The sequence below is a fragment of the Nesoenas mayeri genome (genome assembly GCF_963082525.1).
Source record: "Nesoenas mayeri genome assembly, chromosome: 5".
Lineage (NCBI taxonomy): Eukaryota > Metazoa > Chordata > Aves > Columbiformes > Columbidae > Nesoenas > Nesoenas mayeri.
Genome location: NC_137548.1, coordinates 4610005 through 4625103, shown reverse-complemented (window position 1 = coordinate 4625103; position 15099 = coordinate 4610005). Strand labels below are relative to the sequence as shown.

The 15099-nt window shown below is 51.8% G+C and overlaps 1 protein-coding gene across 1 annotated transcript; it reads right to left on the bottom strand.

Annotated features, from left to right (window-relative positions):
- Positions 1–9718: 9718 nt before the first annotated feature.
- BMP4 (bone morphogenetic protein 4) lies at positions 9719–12333 on the bottom strand (the record flags this gene model as incomplete). The annotated part of the gene is made up of 3 exons (XM_080345636.1): positions 9719–10560; positions 11499–11875; positions 12305–12333. The coding sequence occupies 3 exons, from the start codon at positions 12331–12333 to the stop codon at positions 9719–9721; spliced, it is 1248 nt and encodes a 415-aa protein (XP_080201762.1).
- Positions 12334–15099: the final 2766 nt, after the last annotated feature.

The following is a 15099-nucleotide window of genomic DNA, read 5'->3' as shown; positions in this document are numbered from 1 at the left end:
TTCTGCTCATTAACAGTCATCAGCTTAACGGGAAGCAATAAAAGATTTCTTTTAAATAGCGGGTGTTTGTGAGATATTATTTATCACTGTTACCATCAGCAGGATGAATGCATTCCTGGCCTGCAAGAGGGGAAACTGAGGCATGAGGCCATTTACAGACTCACCCTGGACCACACAGACAGAGGTGGGAAGACAACCCAGCCCTCCTCTCCCCCGTCCCTTGAGCTGACCCAAGGCCACACAAGCCATGCTGTTGTTATAAGCCATTATTCGAGCCACAGCAAAGGCAATTTGTGAGGTGTACTGTATCATGCTCGCTATTTCCAGCACCCAAGGGAGTCACGCACCCATCCTCTTCCTCCCTGCATCATCCACCTCCGAATCTCTTGGGTTGAGGAGAGCAACTGCCCCTTCCCATGCCCCCCTTACTACCCATTGCTCCAGGAAAGAGCATTTCTATCCCCATTCTGCCCATGAGAAGTAATTTTGCGTGAGGTCACTCCTCGGCTCCCGCTCTGGTAGCAGGAGCATGGCTGCCCTTCTTCTGACCACAGCTGGTGACATCCATGGTGACACCTGGGAATGTAGGTCCTCCCTTAGCGACTTTGGGTCCTCACAGGGTGTTCACCTGTACCCAAAGCTGCAAGGACCCCCCCAGGAGAGGAGAGCTGCTCTCGGCTGTCCTAAGGACCGCATTTTATTTTGGCATTGGTAAAGAGGAGTCACTGCCAAACAAGGACAGCTTTTTGTCCTTGATGGGACCTGTTGAAATGGCCCATCTGGGATCTCACTTCTGAAATTTTTTCCCAGTTACCAGAGACACGCAGCCCTTCCCTCTTGGTAGGATTTACCCAGATAAATGCACACAATTCCCTTCTAGCCTCCAATTTTCCTGGCAGGAGAAGACCAAGATCATTTGAACCTCATAGCAGTCCAGTAAAGTCCTAAACAGTTTATCATGAATACATGGATCAGAAATCCACTCAGTATTTTGGCCCTTCTCTGGGGGAAAATCCTCACTTTACCCATCCCAGGTTCTTTAACTTGGGCTCTCTGAGATGTTTTCAGCCCAGCAAAGACCCCAGGTCTTTGTTCTCCACTGTGTCCAGGAGAAGAGCTGCTCAGCTCACCATGCAGCCCTTCTGAGTACGCTTTGTTGCTTGTACCATTAAATTTTGCTCCCAAATTGCATCCTGCTACTCAGGCACATGTTGGTCCCTCTCAATGCTACCGTTGGTTAATCAAATTTAAAATATTATCTTTGCAAATGATCCTTGGAGACTGCCTCTTACTGGGAAACTGTCCAACTCCACAAACTGCCTTTCAAGGAACACTGCGGCGATTATTTTTAATACTGTTAAACACCAAAACAAATAGCAACAGCTTGAGTACAAGCTGTATATGTTGAATCTCTTCAAATGACACCTAGAAATACCTGCTTCTGATCTCCTAAGTCCAGAGGTGGGAAGGATCAGTGTGTTCCACAGAATGTCTTGCTCAGTGCCTCTTCCAGACCCATTAATGACCTGAAGGGCCTTGGGTAAGGGTTTCTGTGGTGAAGAACAGGAGCACCGTGCCATGCCGGGTTGGAGCTCTTTTACTCAGAAGACCAAGCAGGGACCAACCCCCGTCTCACCACTGCAGGCAAGGGATGCTCAGGTTGGCTGTTGGGTCCATGAGAATTGAAACAGGAGGAAGGGTGTGTCCAAGAGCCCAGTTTTTCCTTTTTGATGTAAACCAACAGCAAGAAACTCTCCTCCAGGACCAACCCAGCAGCACTGGTTCCCCCCTCAGCAGGCTCAAGGCACAGCCCCCCAGATCCCAAACACATGAGCAGCCAATACAGCACCGATGGGGTGGTGGTGTCTCCACCATCCCCACACAAAACCCACAGCTTCAACCAACCACCCACTACTCCCCAAAGAACTTTCACCAGCCCTGAGAAGCATTTTACCTTTGCTCACCCCATCGTGATGGCTGCAGACTCTCTTCAAGGGTCTCTCAGACTGAAAGCAACACGTCCACCAGTGCGGTCAAGCTCGAAGCAGCAGCAGGCGATGGTGTTGTGGCTGGTGGGTGCTGCATGGCTGCCTCGGACATGCTGTGCAGGACCCAGCGGCTGTAAGGACACCCCCAGTGAAGGGACAAGCTTCTGCCCAGCTCCAGCTCTGTCACCTTTTTGGCCAGGAGAAAGAGCTCTCTGCGCCACACAGAAGCACTTGATGCTCAAGCAGCGTATTTTAAACACATAGAGCTTTGCACCCATGTGTCCATACGTACTCCAGATGGAATGAGGTTTAAGAGAGAAACTCCAAAAGACAGGAAAGAAAGCACATGAGTGGCTCTTCATTGAGCATCTAAGCCTTTCTCTCTTGGAGACAACTGCTTAGTGCAGCATTCAAACTGAGCGTTTGCTCCGGTTTGTTTAATTCCCTGTTAGAAGTGATGTCCCCAGCATGTCCCTGGGCAGGAGGTGCCCCCAGACTGGTGAGCAGCTGAGGCCCCTCACAAGCCCTTTCATCCCACCCATCCTGTCCAGGGCTCCCAGTGAGATATAGAACCAATTTAGTATGTCTTAGCTAATCTCGGCATGAAGGATTTCACTGATTTTGGTGTTAAATAGCAGGTGTGCATTACAGCGCAGACAAAACGAGCAAAGCCAGTGAAAGCAATACAGAATGCCTACCATCTCCCGTATAATCTAGCACATAAAACAGTGCAGCCTGTTTTCAGGCAATTACTTCACAACATATAATCTCATGTTACTGGAAGGAAAGGTGAGGAATAGTTGGATTATTTGGAAAAGCACTTGGTCTTTGCCTGTGGGGCTCCTGACTGAGCCAAATCTTCAGCTTGCAGTGACAAGTAGCTCGTGGTCTCCATTCAAGCATAGGCGGCAGAATTAATGTTACCCAACACATTCATGGGGTGTGAGATTATCTAGTCAGGAAAGGGCTGAGCTAAATCACGTAGGATCTCAGAAGGGTTTTAAATCTCTGCCACAAAAGCAATTAGGTTGGTGTGGAGAGTCCTGCTCCAGGCAGAACCCAACCAGCAGCACCACCTCCATGTGCAACCAGCATGGTCATCGAGCCTGGCCAGGGAGGAGAGCGTGTGGGTCCCCTGCCCAGCCCCGAACTGGCTGGGACAGGGCTGGAACACGGCTGCCCACCCTGCTCAGGGGCCTGGAGGAGCAGAGGTCCAAGCTGCACCTCACCTTGAAGAATAAAGGGGGTGTGAAGCCCCCTGCAATGCTGCAAAGGACCCCCAAGCCATATGTGCATGCAGTTGTATGCAATGGAACTGCCACCAGTTAACCAGGCCCTTCCCAAGTTTTAAGATGTAAAGTGATGCATTGTTTTTTATAGGCCTAGATGCATGCTTTACAAATGTATTTTTTATATTTCAAGAAGTTGATTGACATGCTAAGGGTGGTTTCTATCCTCCACCACCATTGCCCAAACTGCTGGAGATGGCACTGCTAGAAACAGCACTGAGAATGTTGAACACCAGCTTCCAGCAAAGCAAAGACCTGCAGGTTTCTTCAGCCTGGACAAGGGTGACAGATTTGGCAGAGCAGAGGAGATGCAATCTCTGGTGTGGAAAATGAAAATAGGAAGCAGGGTCACACTGTGTCCAAAAATACAAGAACTACAATCTTCATTAACTTTAGGTAGTGGTTTCAAGACAAATGGTTCAAAAGAAATAGATAGGCAAACAGTGGAAATGACTGGCACAGAATAATCCAGATCTGAAGAAAAAAAAATGCTTATAATGATAATCTAATTCTATACATTTCTGGGTGTAAAATTCACTCTGGCCTATTAAATACAATGACCCTGATTTTGGCTTCAGGAAGCTCTGCCCTGTAGATGGCTGATGGATGGTGGATGTTCCAGAAAAATATCATTAGAGGCTTGCTCTGCCCCTGCCTCCTCATACAGCACTAGGTGGATCTTTGGAGAGAACTAGCACACTTTATTTGTGAATGTAGAGCAGCATCAACATTTTCCATCCATAGTCGGCCAGAACTGGGAGCCAGCTTCTCCTCTGGGAACCGTGTGGTCTTCCTGGATCTGCACAGCTGCGATCTCCAGGAAAAGGGGGAAATCAGACCAAGAGTGGAAAGGAAAAAAATCTGCATTTAAAAACACACCATGTGCCAACATCTGAATGAAGAGAAGGCTGGAAAAAATGCTGGTGGTGTAAATACAACCAGCCTGCTACAGAGCACTAAAAGCAGGTGAGCATATCAAAGCACAGACACAGCTGTAGTGTATGAGCAGATCCAAAGCACCAGGCTGGGTTTGGATCAAGCTTTCCTTGGCTCCCTGACACTATGAAAGAGGCAGCTCATCACAGGTCCACCATCACAGGGTGAAATCCTATCGGTGAATGTCTTTGCTTGTGCAAAAGGTCCAAGCAGCCCTTGTGGTCTGCCCTCCAAACACACCTCTGGGGCTGGGGATGGTGTTTCTGATGGACACAGGTCTTTGGCCCTGTGGTAACTGGTCAGCAAACAGGCTCAGAGCCATTTCCAAAGTCAAGGTAGAGTCCTGGGAGGCCACAAGGATGGGCTGAGGAGCTGATGGGGCTATGGCCTCCAAAAAGCCATTCCCATGTGTAACATGACATCAAGGCACGGGCAGGAGGCACTGCGTGAAAAACACTGACGGTGTGCAAAACAGCTCCAAGTCAGGGCAAATTTTGGATGGACCAAGCAGAACCAAAGTCCCAGCACATGTGTATCTGCTGGGTGGAACAAATGACTCACAGCTGATTCAAGAGAGGCAGAACTCCCCATGGCCTCCTTCCTCCTTGGGTTCTGCTAAGGTGCAAGCGCTGACTGATGGATTTTCCCCTTCACTGTTTGTCAGGTGGATGCTCTGCTGTCAAATAAGAAGTGAGTTTGAGGTGCTTCTTTAAGAAGCCAAGTGAAAATAACGTCTTAAAAAAAAAAAAAATCCTGTTTTACCTTTCAAAACTTGAATGCAGGATCCATGAAGGGAAGGAAATATCCAGTGTCTGGGTAATTTCTGATAATCTCTCTCATTATCGTACTTGCCTAGAGAATGACATGGACTTCGTAGCCTCCCCTTTCATTATACTATGCAGGAACCCACCGCTAGTTTGAGGTTAAGTGGTGGATCTTCAGAAGGACAGACTCAAGACCAGAGAAGATTTTGTGTCTAGATCACAAGGCAGGGACTGAGGTGGTTGGATGTCTCTTCTGGCTCTGCCTGCTCTCCATACCTCACTGTGCCCGAGTCTCTTCATCTCTCTGTGCCAAAGATCTTTATCTGTAGGAGAGCAGTAATCTCTCCCCATGCTCGCTTAGGTCCTGTGACTTCAGACAGGGACTATGCATTGTGGAGAACCTGCTATCGTGTGATAAAACCCCAGAATAAAGAGAATAAAGCACCGCTCGATGCCAAGGTTCAACAGTTTTTCAAGCCATCACAACTAGACTGTGCTAATCGTTATTGTAACAGGTGAGGAGTTTGCCAGAGGTGTCCAAGCGCTGCAGTCAAAACGAGAAGGGCCTCCGTCTTCCTTTGCTGGCTCCGTAGCAAAGCCTCTGTGTTCATCCCAGAATAGCAACGTGCAAACCTCGGTGCTTCTCTTCCAAACCAATTTGCGTTTTTAGAAACTAATTTGCAAAGCCTCGGACCCTGTGGCTACAAGCAAAGCCCGGCTGGCTGAGACTCACTCCTCAATTACGGCTTCTCCAGGACAGCAACTTTTCTTAAAATGATGCTGTAAGCTTGGACTTGGGGGCATATTTTCACCTGAAAGAAGAAAGTCCTGGCAGGAGACTCTTGGAATCCTACACACCAAGAGAGTAGGAGTTGGAGATGGGCATCAGGGTAACCACAGATTTCTGGGGGAAGCTCCTGACACAGCAGAACATTGGACCCCATTTTCCAGCTCACCTTACCCCATGCCCTCACCAGTGCTCCAGCAATAATGTTAGACCAATAGAAACATAGAACATTTTGGTTGAAGGGACCTTCCCAGCTCCCCCAGTGCCATCCCTGCCATGAGCAGGGACATCTTCACCAGCTCAGGTTGCTCAGAGCCCCGTCCAGCCTGGCCTGGGATGTCTCCAGGGATGGTTCAGCCACCACCTCTCTGGCCAACCTGGGCCAGGCTCTCACCACCCTCAGGGCCAACAATTTCTTCCTCGTGCCCATCCTGAATCTCCCTCCTGTGCTGTGTTATAGTACACTCACCAACAATCACTGTGACCAGTTCAGCTGAAGCCACAGGTCAGCAAACCCTGCTGAGATATTCTCCTCATTTCCTACATCTGTGTGCCACACAGGCTTCAGTAGGATAGCACTTTTTAGGTATGAGAAGTCACAGCCTTCCTGCGCTCAGCACAAAGATGAAGCCACATCCCAGCAAGCCGCAGAGCATCCACCATCGCGCTCACACTTCTTGGGATGCTGGGTGGTGGAAACAGCTGCCAGGAGGACACCCAGATGGTGGGGAAGTGGCTGCACACCCACCTTCAACCCATTCTCCTTTAATTCCCAGCTTGGTCTGAATAAGAGAGGGATTAAATTGACATGCCTTATCTCAGACCTTCCAGGGATTTCTGTGCCAGCCACCACAAACAAAGCACTCGCTCTGAAATAAGTAACGTTTACAAATAATACGTTCCACAGTCAGAGGAATTATTGCACTTATAAAGCAGATTGGATCTGTCATACTTTTAAGCTAAGCTAAACATTGCCTATCTAAGCCTAAACCAACACTCAGGCTCTTCTCTGCTGCACAAGCGAGGTAGTTTCTGACACAGATAAACCAGCAAGAAGCCACATTGGCACATGTGTGGCACACAGCACTTGGCAAACAGACAGGACCGGTCGTGATGCTGATTCCAGTGGGCGAGATCAAACCCCACAGGCGCTGCAACAAATGAACAACAACACAGCCAGAAATGCTGCGTGGAATTCCTGCGTCTCTCTGCACCAGTGCCTAACGCACAGCTTCCCAAAATCCACCCTCTACCCCTCGCTGGGGTGGTCAAGGGAGTTCTGATTAACACCAGTGAAACCCAGCACAAATTGAAGTGGTGGGAAAAAGACACCACTGGTTATCACCTTAGAAAAAAAATATCTGCTTTCCCTGACAATTTCATTGTATTTTCCTATTTTTAAACCATTTATCCAATTCAGAACTTTTGCTAAAGGCCTCTCTGATGGCAGGAGGCCACACAGCAATCTGCCACCCACCTGGGCCAGAGGGAAACCCCCAACCCCTGCGCTCAGTCCATGTTAAACGCACAAGTTTAGACGTGCTCCGCTCAGCAAGCTGCTCAATGCATCCGCGGATATTTTGTTATATACATCGCTTTTACCATCAGCTAATTTATATCCACTGTTTAGACTCTAACAACATTCACAACATTGAAATACTTCGATTTAAAAAAAAAGAAAAGAAATAAAATTCCTACAGTTTCTGAGCAGAACACCCCATGTAGGATCTCACCAACCAGCCCACAGCCCAGCACCAAGGCAGGAAAACCAAAGCGAAGGAAAACCTCCACATCTGCATCAGAACAACCTCTCCCCTTGCAGCACCTATGCAAGAGCAGGTGCCGCTCCCTCCACGGGGCTGAAGCTTCAATTTCATCATTTAAACACAATGCAAAAATAAGCACCAAAACAAACAGATCCATAAAGCAGCGGGAACGCAGCAAAACAGTTGGAGACCTCTACAATGAAAACGGTCTAAATCCAAGAGGCTTTTGCGCACACGCTGCTGAGCTTTGTAACTCCCCCGTGGCCTTCAGCCTCCAGGACAACCCGGGATGCACCGACGAGCAGGGAAGTGAACCTGGGGGAAGCCTCTTTCTTTAAGTTTCTTTTTTCCCCTTTAAAAAATAAAAGCATAGCGATTTTTTTCAAGGCATCCTCCTGCAGGTCCTGCCCTGCAGCCCCCAGACCCCCTTTCCCCGGCCACAGGTTATCGGCAGCGGGGCAGATGTGTGTAATTGCCCTGTCAGGCAGCTGAAAGGCGCTCGCCCTTAGCTGATGCCACTTCAAAATGAAATTCTTTCTTTGGCATGGCTATGTCTGATATGCAGGCATCAAAGGGGAGGCAGCAGGTCGCCGGTGCCCCGGGCCACACATTTCCCTTCTAAAAGCAGGAATGAGAGTGTCAGCTCAGGGCTGAGGGGGCCCTGGAGACACGGCAGCAACAAAACCCCCATCCCCTACACCCACCGCAGCAGTGGGGTGATCCCCCCCAAATCTTCCACACTGTGCATCCCTGCAAAGGCGGGGATGTTCGGCCCCCACGTAGCAAAGACCCACTGCTGCCCCATAGGGCACGCAGAGGCTGTGGGGATCCCACAGCACCCTACATGGAGCCATCCAAAGGCTTTCCAGCATCCAAGGATGTGGTGACCTGCTCCCATGCACCGGCACCCAGTGGGACAGAGGGGTAGAAAGCCTCGAGGAGGCTTAGAGCTGTTATTTTTTGTTGTTGTTGTTGCCGAGAGAAATGCGGGGCCACGCTCGCCTCCCCCCGTGGCTCCCATCTCCTCTCTCCACCTGCACTCTTCAGGGAGCCAAGGCTTTTGGCAAGCTTTCCGCTCCTTTTTTTAAGTTGGTTTCAACTAAGCTGCCCCTTTCGGAGGGTTGGAAAGCTTCAATCATTAAAGAAAAAACACAAGGCGCTTCATGCACCCTCATTCTACTGCCCTCCCTTCCCACTCCCGCGATCGCCGAGGACACCAGCCCCACACGCACCCCACGGCACAGCTCCTGATTTTCCAAGCCAAACAGTCCGTCTGATGCCTTTGAGCCAAGGGTTTCAAGCCTTGGTAGCTCTGACTAACTGTACCTGCTCGGCTCCGATCGCCTGCTCGGAAGCAATTTGGAAAGGACACAGCACAGGTAGTTATTAGCTAGCACATATTTAACTGCTCCAGATATCTTTTTTTTTTGGCATTGTAATGGGGCGATTTGATCTTCAAAGGACTCGTGCAAACCTTTGAAGCTTCCCAAAGAAACCAATCTCCAGTGGGGAGGGGAGGAGAAGGAGGGGAAAATGTTAATAGTTTTGAAACCTGGGGAATCTTGAAGATGGACGAAGGGTATAAAACCCAGTGGGTTTAGCATAAAGCCCTCAGGTAAATCTTCACCTTCTTTTCAAATGCATTTTTTGGCGGGTCGCTTTGCAAACGCTTAGGCCAGGTTAGCAAGGTCGGTTCTATTCCCAGCGGCCGGGGAGAAGCAGCTCTTAATCTCCAGGGACCCTCATCTCCCTCGTGGCGCAGCCCCAGCACAGGGGGATCCGCGGAACCTCGGTGAGAAATAGAAAGACTAAAATTTGCAAAGCTTTTAAGGGGAGAAGGGTGGGGGGAAAGCAGGGGCAGGGGGTGGGGAAAAGATGAGGAGAGAAGATACAATCCCTGCTGCACTCCCAACCAGCACAGCCTCGGCAGCACCCTGAGAGGTGAGACACAAAATGCGTTTACCTTTAAAATAATGACTCATTTTATTTTTTTCTTTTAATATGTAGTTATAAATATATTTTGTCAAAATATATGATCATTATTGTCAAAAAAAAACATTTGCACATAAAGTCATAAATAAGGTCAAGGTGAATGTTTAGTTTAGAGAAGAGTCCAGCTATAGCAAGCAGTTCTGGGGTGGGACGGGAGGGAGAGAGAAGGGGGGGAGAAGGTGGCGGGGAAGGGGGGTCAGCGGCACCCGCACCCCTCCACCACCATCTCCTGGTAGTTTTTCAGGACCACCTTGTCATACTCATCCAGGTAGAGCATGGAAATGGCGCTCAGCTCCGTGGGCACGCAGCAGGCCTTGGGGATGCTGGAGTTCACCGAGTTCACCAGCGTCTGCACGATGGCGTGGTTGGTGGAGTTGAGGTGGTCGGCCAGAGGGAAGGGACAGTCCCCGTGGCAGTAAAACGCCTGGTACCCCGGGGGTGCCACGATCCAGTCGTTCCAGCCCACGTCGCTGAAATCCACATAGAGGGCATGGCGGCGGCAGTTTTTTTTGTTCTTGCGGGAACGCTGGTGTTTGGGGCTCCGGCGAGCTCTGCGGGTCAGCGCGTGGCCTCGCCCGTCGTGCCCAAAAGTGACCAGGAGCGGCCTGAGCTGAGCCCAGTCCCCGCGCCCTTGAGGTAAAGATCGGCTAATCCTGACGTGTTTGCCCTGATGAGTCTGTGCGTGGTGGAGGTGGGTCACCTCGATCACCAGCCCGTGGTTCGGTTGCTTGTCCTTGGTCCACCGGATCACGGCCGGGCTCACATCAAAGCTCTCCCAGCGCGTCACGTTGTGGTGCACCAGACGCGTGTCCAACAGGCGCGTAATGGCCTGAGCGCGCTCCGACAGCGGCTTCATCACTTCGTAAATGTTTATCCGGTGGAAGCCCCTCTCCCACGCCGCGCTCGGCTCCTCCACCTGCTCCCGGTACAGCCGCAGCTCTGCCGAGGAGATCACCTCGTTTTCCGGCACGCTGCTGAGGTTGAAGACGAAGCGGATCCAGGGCGTCTCGCTGGGACCCGGGATGCTCTCCAGGTGCTCTGGAGAGGAGCAGGGCAGGGGGGAAGCGGTAAAAGAAAAGGCAAACGAGCACGTCAGCCTCGGGGCACCCAGCCGCAGCCCCCAGCACAGGACCCACGCTTCACCGGCCCGGCAGCCGCCGGCACCTCTCTGCTCCCCACGCATCCCTCCGGCCAGACCCGTGCTGCTCGCTCGCCCTCCGCATGCCTGTGCCCAGCGCGGGTCACCCCTGCCCGTCTCTCTCCCCCTTTCAGGAAGGCTTTTCCCCCTTGGCTTCCCTACCCCAAGCCTCTCCAAAATCACCTCCCCGGCGAGGTGCGGTGCCACAGAGCACAGAGGTGCCTTGTTACGGGGCGCAGAGGGCAGGGGGAGAAAGAGAAGCAAATTCCAAGGCAGTAATGATGCGGCTGGATTAATAATTCAGATTTACTTTGGAAAAGAAACATCCGCTAGGAAACATTTGGATCAGATTACAAGGGCCTATTGAATAAACCTTATAAACACACAGCTGTAAGTATTAAATTCGAGTAGGGGTTTTTGGAGATTTTTTTTTTTCTTAAGAGCAAAACCAGGCAGCAATCGCTTTGATAGTTCAAAAGAAACGCACCAGGGGCGAGATCCCGCCCTCACTTTACTCCCCCATCCGATCCAGAGCCATTAAATCCACCGAGCCCAGGGAGTGACCCCGAGGCAGAGGCACTGAAGGAAACTCGCTGTTGTCAACAGAAGCGAAAGCACCTCAAAAATATGGTCAAGCTCGGGTTAAGCACAGGATGCTGGAAAAAATACAGAGCAGCACGCCTGTCACCCACACGCAGCAGGCTGAGGGGGGGGCGGTTTTCCTCCCATAAATATAGGGCCAGGCACGTCCTGCTTCTAAATGCATTCGTGAGCTTCCAAACGCAAGGAAATCCCGATCGCTACTGGGGCTGGGAATTTACCTCCTCCCATCACTGACCTTCATGGTGGAAACTCCTCACGGTGTTTGCCCGGCTGGTCGATCGCTCAGGGTACTGCAGGCTAATTTCCTGGAGGTTTTCCTCCTCTTCTCCAGACTGCAGTCGATAGAGATCCAGCATGTAACTAGGAATGACGGCTGATTTGCTGGGCTGAGGCCGCCTTCGCAGCCCAAACATCTGCAGCAGAGTTGTTTCGAAACCTCGCAAGAGTTCATGGCTTTGGGCAGAGCGGCGTCCGGGTCCGGCTTGTCCCTGAAGCTCTGCGATTTTCTTCCTGCCGGTCTCCGGTATCAGGCTAGCATGGTTAGTACCTCCTAGCAGGACTTGGCATAGTAGGATGACCATCAGCATTCGGTTACCAGGAATCATGGTGTCTCTGGGGTGTAAAAAACGCAACAACAAGAAAAGTCAGGATGAGAAGCAACACCCCCTCCTCCTCCTCCTCTTGCGAATAAACTTAAAAATAATAATAATGCTACTAATAAATGGCAAAAGGGTACTAGAAGCAGCCCCCGAGCGGCCCGGCGGGCAGGGATCGGCCGCTCGCCGCTCGCAGCCCCCACGGGCAGGCGGGTCCCGCCGCATCCCGGCCCCGCTCGCCCCGCCGGGTGAAGCTGCGGCGGGGAAGGGTCGCCCGGCTCGGCGGGACGGGGGAGTTGCGGGTTCGCGTCCCGCCGCCGGACGCCGGGAGGGGGAGAACGGGGACAACAAAATAAAGTTTAAAAAATAAAATAAAAACGACCCGTAATAAAAACTGAAAAAGTAAAGAGTGAAGCCGAGAAAGAAGAGGGCTGTACTCACTGACAGCAAGCAAGGCATATCAGCACAGTCCATGATTCTGGAGAGCCAGCCCGGACCCAACGCGCCGAAAGCCCCGGGGCAGCGGCTGCCGAGCGCCTCCCGCGATCGCCGCCCGGGCGCAGTGCGGCCGCCGCCGCCGCCGGCCCCGGTTTTCTCCCGGCCCCGCAGTCACGTGGAGCCGCGCACCCCGCCAGCCCGGCCCGGCCCGGCCCGCCGCCCCCGGCCCGCCCCCGCCCGGCCCGGCCCCGCGGGGGACGGCCCGGCCCGCCCCGCCGCCCCCGCCCGGCTGACGGCCCGCGGCGCCCGCCGCCCCGGGAAGGGGGGTGGAGGGGCCGGGCCGGGGGTCGGGACCCCGCCGGGGGTGGGACGGCGGAGCTAGCGCGGTCCCCCGAGGGGTTCCCCCGCGCTCCGCTCAGGTGCATCCCCGGGGGGCACAGTCCCCGCGATCGCCTCCAGCCGGGGGAACCGTGGGTGCGGGTGTCCCCGGGGCTCCCGTGTCACCGCACGGGCACCGCGAGGCCGGTTCGGGATGGGAAACTGGGGAAGGGAAACTCGAGAAAGCCTTGAGAAGAAGGGAGGGAGCGCTTGGGAATGGGGAGCAGCTGCACGGGCAGAGGGCCGGCGGCAGAGCCCCTGGTTCCTCCCGCGCTCATGGCACCCGTCGGGCCCCGGGGACACGCTCCCGGGGCTGGGATCCCGCTGCCAGGCCGGGGATCATCACTGCTCCCTGCTCTGGGTTCCCACTCGCCCTCCGGATTTATCCTCCTTCGCCTTCCCTCGCTGGCTGCCAGAATAATAACACTTGCTCGCCCCTTCTCTCCAGACCAGGTTCCTGGACCCCCACGCAGATGAGAAGGAGTCGCCTTCCCAAGCCATGTGCAGCCACAACTATCTGCTCCAGCAGGGTATGAATGGGGGTCTCCTAAAGGAGGGATCCTTCATGCCCTGCAGTTCAACCCCAATGACGCCCCGGACCAGCTTAGGGGTTGAGAGTAAGAGCCAGGCTTGCCAAGGCTTGGGGTTGTTCCCAGGTGGGGTCTGGGGACAGGTGTGGTGACAGATTGGTCTGCCACCCACACACATCCGCTGTACCCACTGGGGGTGATGTACAAGGTGTGGAGAAGGCAGCTCCTGGCAAAGAGCCTCTAATGAAGAGCAATGGATGCCACATACTTTGGAGACACAACGTAGACTGAATAAGCCTATGAAAAAATAAAAACAAACTCTACCGGGGCATTAAAACATTGTCCCTTTGCCCTGCTGGGGTGTCCCTTTGTGTTGGCCAAACTGTCATCCACAGAGAGAAAAGTTGATTTATGAGACCAAAAGACGTGGCCACGGGAACTCCTAAATCCATTAATTAACCACAACCAAAAGCCAGCTCAGAAATGATGACTGTAAACCAGCACGTCCCCACAAACCGCCAGGCCACTGTCCCCAAGCACACAATGAGCCCACAGCAGCACGGCGGCTTCCTCGCAGCACCGCCCCAAAACTCACACTCAATCAGATACCACTTCTTTTAATATTCCACTTGGGTTTTTTTAGCTCAGATTTGACCCATGCATTAGAAAAGCCCAGGGATGTCACTGAAAGGATAGGCACAGATAAAAGGCAGTGCTGACACTGTAATATCTCTGAGTTATTCCTATACCACTCTGAGTTTAAAAGAAACATCTGTTAGCAAGGTATTCGGGCTATGAATCCATCAAAATTTGTGAAATATTGCTATCGCCATTTCAAATGTATCACACTGTGTGTTATTCTTAAGAAGGAAAAACAATTTTTGGAGTAGCTGCTGTGCAACTTTTTAAAGTTAAATAACATTTTCATTGAAAATACTCCAGTCTATAAACAAAGTTTACGCAAGGGCCTGTATAGCGCTGCTCTTAAAACAGACCTCGGGATTTGGAAAAGCAACCGGCTCCCTCTTTGTGGGAGCAGCGGCGATACGTTCCGCTCTTTGTCTGAAGACTTCACTCGTGTTTTGTTGGGATCAGAGTGTTTGAAATGTTTGTCCCTGAGGAATTCAGTCTCACGACATCCAGTGCCTGCTCTCGTAAGCCGTCCCGTTAAACCGAAATCCAACAAGTTGTGTATGTGATGCTGGTTAACTATGGCTCTGTGCAAGCTGGGGACAGAGATCCAGCGGAGAGCAGTGTGGTTTGGGCTCTTGGAGGAGGCAATAGCGTATTTGAGTAGCTTATTGCTTAGTAAGAAGTGTTAGTCATGGGGAAAGCTGTAGTGTTTATTCCGTAAAATGTAAATACATAACCCAAACCACAAAGGAATAACCATGGATGGAAATAGTGTAGCATTTACTGAGGGAGCTGAAACGCTTGTCTGCAGAAGCTGTATTTCCTTAGCTCCATAGAGAGTAATTCACCTTGAACGTAGCTTCTGCTCGAGCCTGTGGAGTTACACATGGGCTGAATTCGGTCCAGGCACGCTAAATAACTGAGTGTGTTATATATTCCAACCAAAAAGCAGTGAATGCCAAAATCAAGCTAAAAATACAAATGTGGAAGGTTTGAAAAGCAAACACTGCTTAATTCAGTGGTAGATACAACCTTGTGCATTTTAAAGATCCAGCACATCAAAAATAGAGAACATGACGCCTGTGCCACCTCCCCCTGCATCCCACCTTGCATGGGTTGGGTTGGTTCTTGCCTGTGACCCCATCCCAGCCATATTTGGGGACCTGCTGCCAGGTTTATTCCTCTCTAACTTCCATGCAAAACCTTCTGGGGATCTCTGCGCTGGGCCAGCAAGATGATTGGGCTCCTCTGGAAGCGAAGC